This window comes from Nematostella vectensis, chromosome 10, assembly GCF_932526225.1.
Source record: "Nematostella vectensis chromosome 10, jaNemVect1.1, whole genome shotgun sequence".
Lineage (NCBI taxonomy): Eukaryota > Metazoa > Cnidaria > Anthozoa > Actiniaria > Edwardsiidae > Nematostella > Nematostella vectensis.
The window spans coordinates 14353623-14362085 of NC_064043.1; the positions used below are offsets into that span (position 1 = coordinate 14353623).

The window sequence follows — 8463 nt, forward strand, 5'->3', positions numbered from 1 at the left end:
AGGAGCATGCGCAGTCAGTATCTAGAGCACAGGTCCCTGGCCGCGTAGGTGAACAAGAAACATCTAGGAAAATGGCGGACGAAGATCGTATGGATGTAGATGATACCGCTCAGCCGTCGACTTCTGCGGGCCCAGCGAAAAAACGCTTCGAAGTTAAAAAGGTTAGATACCATTTTAACTTTTAGACCTATTGTTTCTATTGTACCAACTGCCCAAATTCATTTTTTAAGCATCAACTATTTTTCTATTTTCAGTGGAACGCTGTTGCTCTCTGGGCTTGGGGTAGGTTATTTTTGCTGATGATTATTTTATGCGTTATGGACTTTTGGTTTTATTCACTTCTTATTTTATTCTCACAGATATAGTCGTCGACAATTGTGCAATCTGTAGAAATCATATCATGGACTTGTGTAAGTTTTTGTCTGTCAGTCCTTTCTTTGAGTGTTTTCTTTTTTGTTCTATTTTGCTTTCTTCTCTGTACACCCAAAGGATAACTCTCTATTTTTACTTGAAACAAGATTCCCTACTCTTCATTTTACTATTTGTTCGTGAATTTTGCGTGAAAAACGAACTTGAGCAATAAATAGCTGCTAAACTACATAATTTGCTAATGCAGCAAAACGCATTGAACCGCCGACTCGGGGTACATGCAAACAAAATGATTTTTATAGGCATGAAGAGACAGGCTCAGTGAAGAGCCTGTAATTTATTAATTTATTAATTGATATATTTATAAATCGATACGCCAGTAGATTCAGATTTAGATTAGATTTAGATTTTTAGACTTTTTTAAAATATTATTTTGAATTGTGAAGCGCTTAGAACAGCGATGTATAAGCGCTATATAAATGTTATTTAATATTATTATTACAATAACTTCTCTTTTTCCAGGTATACTTACCATAGCATTTAATGTGCTCTTTAGGTATTGAATGTCAAGCAAACCAAGCATCTGCGACAAGTGAGGAGTGTACAGTAGCTTGGGGTGTGTGTAATGTAAGTACTTTATCATGCCCTTTAGTACCTAAATAAACAAATGCTAGCATTTATTTAGACAAGAAATACACTTTTAAGCAAGTTTTATTTCCACCTCTCCATTGCACTATATACCCAAAACCAACAACCATCTCCAATTTTTCTCCAAAATCATGATAAATTACTCAAACAAACCTTACAGAGTACCATTTTTACCTTTTTTTTATTGAAGTCAACCCTCTCTGAATTATCTAAATGCTGAATTTTCCAGACCTTCACTGAAACATAAAGAAGAGCTTAACAATTTTGTATAGATCTGACTGTGTATTTATGAATTTTGGGACCAAACGTCATCTACTCTACCAACTTCACATCCTAGACCCGATGAGACAATAATAACTTATGCAAAATGTAATCAAAATGTGAATTGTAATTTTTTTAATGCAAAATACCCTCGCATCTTTCTTGGGAAATTCCCAGACCCCGCCAGACAATTCCCATCCCTGTTTTCTCTGAGACCCTTCTGATGCGACCCACCCACCTTAATGTAGCCCTCCCTGGTTTTTTTTAGACCTGTTCTGGTGTAACCCACCCACCTTAATCTAGCCCTCCCCTGTTTTCTCTGATACCCTTCTAGTGTGACCCACCCACCTTAATCTAGCCCTCCCTGTTTTCTCTGATACCCTTCTAGTGTGACCCAACCACCTTAATCTAGCCCTCCCTGTTTTCTCTGATACCCTTCTAGTGTGACCCAACCACCTTAATCTAGCTCTCCCTGTTTTCTCTAATACCCTTCTAGTGTGACCCACCCACCTTAATCTAGCCCTTCCTGTTTTCTCTGATACCCTTCTAGTGTGACCCACCCACCTTAATCTAGCCCTCCCTGTTTTCTCTGATACCCTTCTAGTGTGACCCACCCACCTTAATCTAGCCCTCCCTGTTTTCTCTGATACCCTTCTAGTGTGACCCACCCACCTTAATCTAGCCCTCCCTGTTTTCTCTGATACCCTTCTAGTGTGACCCACCCACCTTAATCTAGCCCTCCCTGTTTTCTCTGATACCCTTCTAGTGTGACCCACCCACCTTAATCTAGCCCTCCCTGTTTTCTCTGATACCCTTCTAGTGTGACCCACCCACCTTAATCTAGCCCTCCCTGTTTTCTCTGATACCCTTCTAGTGTGACCCACCCACCTTAATCTAGCCCTCCCTGTTTTTGCAGCATGCTTTTCACTTCCACTGCATCTCAAGATGGTTGAAGACAAGACAAGTCTGTCCCTTAGACAACAGGGAGTGGGAGTTCCAAAAGTAAGCGATGACTCCAACATTGTCTATATAAACACCATGGCTATACCATACCATATTTACTTGAATAAGCGCCCCAGTGCTTATTAAATTTTTGACTCTCAGACCGGGCGCTTATTTGGTGGAGGGGCTTATTGGAGGGAGGTGTTTATTTAAAAGGACTTAATTTTGTTTTTATTTGGGTATTTGAATCAAGAAGCAGGGGCCTGTAAAGATGGAATAGTGAGGGTTGTGTGTGTTGGTAATGTGGAGGGTGATAAGAGGGAGTGGCTATGGAAAATAAATTGCTCTCTTGGGGTAGGTTAGTTTGTATCTTACAACAGGGTATAATGATAATAGGAGATTTTTTGGATTTGGTGAGACGTCTTTGGTAACTTAGACCAAAAGAGTTATTCATTTAGGTTAGAGTGAGGCTAATGGTTAGCTTTGCTAATATAATTTTTTAAATGATTTTGTTTGTTCCCCCTAGGTATGGCCGGTAGGCTTGGATGCTCTTGTTGGCCTGATATAGCCTTGTTACGCCAGTAAGCTCATGCTTTAGTGCATCGGGTTTCACGGACAGTTGTAACCAGAACTGAATTATTTAGTTTTTTCTGTTGTCTAGCCTTACCATATGCCCTGTGAATACTATTTACCACATATTATTGTAGATTAAAAAGATTTTGTTATTGTATTTAGTGTATTTTTTTTATTTTTATAATAAACCAAACACTGGTGGTAATCTCTGCCTGATTTTCGTCTTTTTCCTCTCTCCTGCCCCAAGGAGGTCTCATCAAAGACAAAAAAAATGGCTTCTATAGGTTCCTCAGACATATTATGGTCAAATACAAATAATAGTGCTCTATAGTTATACCCTGACAAATACAAAGCATGACTGAGGGACAGTGTTCTATAACTATTTTATCTAATGTCATACACTATGGTCGGCCGCTGTCAAGAGGGATCCCTGTGTTTATATAAATAGTATTTGGGGTTTCCTGGGCCTGGATCAGACGGAAGACTGCCTCTGGCTCGCAAGCTATGACCTGTGCGTTTCAGCCTTCGAATGAGGCCCTTAAAGGCCTCATAGATCCCGTTCGCCTCCCAATATTGGGATTCAAACCGTGAAGATTGGAATTTTAGACTCTAGCACTCACCAAACCTAGTACATGACAGCAGCCGCGTACAAGGTGCGTGCGCACCATTTGCTACAAGATTTGTAGCGCGCTACATTGTCTCTCTGGGCACAGGGAGCCCAAGCTCACAGTTAGTGGGTTTTGTGAGAAATTCTAAATAAAAACACACGTAACTTACCAAGCGGTTAGAAGTGATCATTTTATTTACCTCTGTGAAGTTTCGTCAAATTCGGTCACCCCTACCTCCCTCTACATTATTACCCAAAAACCACTAACTGTGAGCTTGGGCTCCCTGTGCTCTGGGTGGCTAATCTACTAGGAGACATGCAGGCGACATGTATCCAATAATCAATCAATATGAATCGACATGTATCCAATAGTCAATCAATATGAACAATACACAACAAAAAGCCCCTCCCAATGATAAACGCCTCGCGTAATGGCGCCTACCCCGAATAAGCGCCTTATTGTCCGTACCATACCCAGGCGCTTACTAGAGTGACCGGACTAAGCGCGCAGGGGTACTTGGGTAGAACGAAGGCCCTTGGTCCTTTGCCCCAGCGCTACACCTTCCCATGGCTCATTGCGCTCTAGGCTAGTGATATTTTTCACCTGTGTTTACTGACTTGAGACGCCTAGGTACGAGTCAGAGCACCTTATACGATTGAAAGAAACTGTCTCACAACTCGCCACAAAATTGTGTAAATGAAAGCTTGTTTTGTCATGCTGGTATGACAGGAAAACCTACAGACAAGCTGTAGAATAACTGGGCGTGGTTGAATCAGGGAAAAATCAACACATGGTTGGTGTGTTTTTTGCCTCGTGAAAACGTCAACGAAACACCTCTGTTTCCACAGGAGCGTTAAAACATACCATTTCAACCCCGGAATATTTTTAATTCCTTGTTTTGTTGGAAGGATTTCTACTTCTTTTACGTTTTAAAAACTCATTTGTTAAAAAAGGATTTTGAAAGAAGTGCCTATCTAAAATAAGCGCCTCGTATAGCACGAAAATCATATAAGCACCTCGTATAGCACGAAAATCATATAAGCGCCCCGGCGCTTATCCGATCAATTACTGTATTGCGCCCAGGTGAAGACATTTAACGGAAATCCCAACTGTAAATGCGGGTTTCCTTGTAATTCATAATATCGCATGATATTATGAAACCTTTAGGCTCCTAAGTGTACGGAATTAATAAACACGCGAAAAGGAGAGAAAAGTAAAGGTGTGTGAGGTATATTATCTTAATCGTAATTGTTATGCTCAAGTGTTTGGAGTTCGAGGGGGGGAAAGGTCTCTCAGTGCGTATTTTTGGATATTTACAGTATGTGTTTTTCGTCTCTATATCAGGGAAATCTCACGCAGGACAACCACTTCTCTCATGTTAAAGGGTATCGCATAAGAACCTTCGCATCACGTTCCAAGCGGACGTGACGTGACGTAATGAACACAGGATGCTAGTAGGACGTGATGCGGTGGCTCGTGTTAAAGTCACACAATTGAGATCAATCAAAAGCAATTAAACAGTTTAGTTGGTTCTTATCTTAAAAAAAAAATAATTTCTTACTCGTGTGGTTTTTAACTACTATTTTAATTTGAAGCAAAGTTGAATCGTTTGATTCTGAAAAGAACCAATTACTCCCGAAGGAAGTCTTTTGAACACCACCTAGTGATCTTTAAGGTGGTCTCAAATCTTCTTAGTCGTGAGGGCAACCCACTGGTACGTGGAAAACACGCTTTGCTCTGAGCACCGAGAATACGCTATTAAGTCCCAGTAAATAACTGAAAAGTCTTGAGGTTTAAGTTGGAATCGCTGGGCAGGCAGTTTGTTTTATTTGTCAGGCTATTATTCAGTTGACTGTGCATGTCAACCATCAGAGGATAAAAACCAAAGATGGACTACCTCAATAGAGAAAAGTCTTATACCGCGGATTCATTAGTTATCAGACCTAGACATTGTATGGTTCGTGTAGACGGTCGGTATTCGCTAGAGACGTGACTTAAATCGACAATTAAATTTAATCAAGTCTGCAGAGTACATAGTCTCTTTGACAAAAGTGTTAAACTGCGGCTCGATAGACGGTGGAGCAATTTGTATGCCCTTTATTTGATGCCGGAGGTAAGCAAATGTCGAGTGCGCTTGACAAAATAACCTGGGTGTATTAGATGATATGGGCGTGTGCGTACATTATCACTGTGATATTGTGAATCCCTCATTAAAAAGGCATCTATCTATCTATCTATTCACGTTTCCAAGCTCGATGGAGAAAATTCCCACCTTAAAATTATTCGAGATGGTGCTCGGTAGGTAGAGCGTTTTTTAATGTGTAGAAGCGCAATAATTATTTCAGATAATTCTAATAATGCTCTGCAACTACGTATGGAGATGAAAACGTTTTGTTGTTGTCTACCGTTATCAGGCCCGTACCCAGGATTTTCTTTGGGATTTGCGAAATCCAAAAAGTGGGCCTAATTTTTCTGGGGGAGGTGTTGGGGGGGGGGAGGGGGGAGTTTTTTTTAGTAAAAAAAATCTGATCACCCCGAAACAAAAAGAGATTTTTTCAGTATCTCCACGGGATGTTTATCGTTTATTATCGGATTTGACTTATGAATTAATGACATACCAGAGTGGTCTAGAATGCCTTTTTTTTTATCTTATTTGCTTATGCTTAAATGTATAAATTATAACTTTGTTTACAAATAGCATGTCTATTGCGAACGTTGTAGAGGGTGGTGGTGGTGGGGGAGGGGGGGGGGGGTTTGAACGCGTGGGAATTTTTTTATTTTCTCCTCTAGAATACGCTTTCTAATAACCCAAAATAACATATGGAAAATGTGGTAGAATTAGAAAGAACTCGTTGGTCGCGTGAATATAATTATACAGGAGGGGGCGCAAGAGAGGTGCGACAACCGCAAAACCGCACAGAAACACCACAGAAAAACGTCAAAAAAACGCAAAACCGTCAAAATAAGTCAATAACCGTAAACCGCGCAGTATATAGACAAACCGCAATAATACCGCGGAATAAAACCCGAAAAACCGCGCCAGATTTAAGGCAAAACCGCATCACCGCAAAACCTTACGCCCCTTCTTACAGCATTTTTTACGATATCTCTGTACAAAATTATAACCACAAACAGCGTAAAACATTTGACAAACAAATTGTTGGGATTTGCATCCATCCTCCCCTAATCTTCCCAACTTTTATAATCATTTTATGGTTGGGTTGCGGTGAAGGCCGTGACGCGTAGGGCTACCAATCGTTGGGTCATATAAATGTTTTAAAATGGATTAAGGTTTTGTGGGGGAAATACAATACCGGAAATATTTTCGTTATAGGGATGCCATTTCCCAACCCATACGCAAATTTTAACACAAATTATAAGAGGACATTCCCCGATTGTTTGAATGATTTTGTGATGCATTGAAGGGATCATGTTATGGATTTACCTTCAGAATAGACAACTAATCGGATTGAAAACAATCAAATTCATTTTGGCTTCATTAGTTTGAAGCATGAAAGGCGAGTAGAGAGAAAAGGGGAAACGAAATTATGTATCAGAATCAAGTTTAGTCGAATTATATCAAAACAGATTTTAGATATATGAAACAGAACGCGTGGACTGTATGCGTTATCGCAGTGATGAGAAAGACAATGATGATTTTCGATGGCTTTATTTAGCGATTAGTGCCAAACTGCATGCTCCCAAACATTATGTAACTCGAACGAGGAAAGTCGACTTTCATAATTTACTCAGTTGAATCAAGAATTTTTGGGGGGCGGGAGGGGAGGGGGGCAAAATCGAGTGGGGCTATTATTGCTTTTCCAAGCCGTAAAATATATCCTACGCCAAGATCAAAAATTGTTTTACATGGCCACTGAACAACTGAATGGTTTCCCGCGCTGAAAATACGTTGCACAATAAGAATTAATCGGGAAATTGATTTTTTTAAACTAGGATAGGAGTAGAAAACACTCGCACTTGTCACAAGCAAAAGATTCATCTAACAAAGATTCATCTAACAAAAATAAACCAATTAATTAGCGAGAGTCGAGTGGATATTACGTAACAAGTTACCTGGTCGAACAGTGGTGGTACCGTTGCTGCTAAGCACTATACCTATAACCGAACTTATTTCCTGGACTATAACCCTAAACAAAGGGACTTATTCAAGGACAGACGATGTAGCCCCACAACCCAAGTCACAGCTTTACCCCACACTGACTTTTTAGACGTCAGCACTTGTCAACTAAAGATAATTACTTTCAAGCGCCGGCGATTTGCGATTCGCATTTGCTAAAACCCTCTATGTTCCAACAACAGCTTTCCATGTTTCCAGGCCCCAAGGCGCGCGGCGCATGACCTAGTCGATGAGGCCACCTTTTTGTCTTTTGTTTCAGTGCTCTTTTGAAAGTAAAGCTTTTTTGTAATTGAAGGAAATGCCCGAGGTGGTAGAATTGCGTTGAGAGGTTGAAGATAGCGAACAAACATCTCGTTTTTTGGTTTATTTTGCGAGCACATTCTGCTCTCCGTCCTCCGAAACGCCCTCCCCCCCCTTCTCACACCCACACAGCCCCCCCTTCTCAAACCCACACAGGCCCTATTTCTATTTTTTGCAAACCACCTACGCTAGAATCGTAGATTCTTATAAAATATCGAAATCGCAGCCTACATCCTACAGAAATATTGCTTCAAAAGCTACATTAATAGGTGTTCTAGAATCACTTTTGTCATAGCTTTTGCTATTAATAGACTTTTATTTCTATTCTTTGATTGACACTTCCATTATATGATTTACATACAACTCTTTATCTGAGGATGTGAAAGTGGTACAAAAATAGATTTTAGCTGTAGCCTTTTCGGTTGGCGGTAGTTAATTCTTGGAACTACTTTCAATGGGAATTCCCGCTGTTGATGTTAAACTTTTTGAGAAATGGATTGCTTGTATATGAATCGTGAAATATCGATTTGTTTCGATCGCAAATGGCAAATTAATGTACATACTTATATTCCAGAAAATAAGATCATAGACATCATAGGAAAGCCCTCTTTTCCGATTACCGAA

At 40.2% G+C, this 8463-nt stretch overlaps 1 protein-coding gene across 1 annotated transcript; it reads left to right on the top strand.

Annotated features, from left to right (window-relative positions):
- Window positions 1-12: 12 nt before the first annotated feature.
- Window positions 13-2998, top strand: LOC5509443 (RING-box protein 1). The gene is made up of 6 exons (XM_001629908.3): window positions 13-161; window positions 255-282; window positions 360-410; window positions 926-996; window positions 2195-2280; window positions 2747-2998. The coding sequence occupies exons 1-6, from the start codon at window positions 72-74 to the stop codon at window positions 2757-2759; spliced, it is 339 nt and encodes a 112-aa protein (XP_001629958.1). The 5' UTR covers window positions 13-71; the 3' UTR covers window positions 2760-2998.
- Window positions 2999-8463: the final 5465 nt, after the last annotated feature.

Coding starts and splice junctions, on each gene's coding strand:
- LOC5509443 (XM_001629908.3), top strand. CDS start 72: ATGGCGGACGAAGATCGTATGGATGTAGATGATACCGCTCAGCCGTCG. Junction 411..925: donor AAATCATATCATGGACTTGT/GTAAGTTTTTGT, acceptor TGTGCTCTTTAG/GTATTGAATGTCAAGCAAAC. Junction 997..2,194: donor TAGCTTGGGGTGTGTGTAAT/GTAAGTACTTTA, acceptor CTGTTTTTGCAG/CATGCTTTTCACTTCCACTG.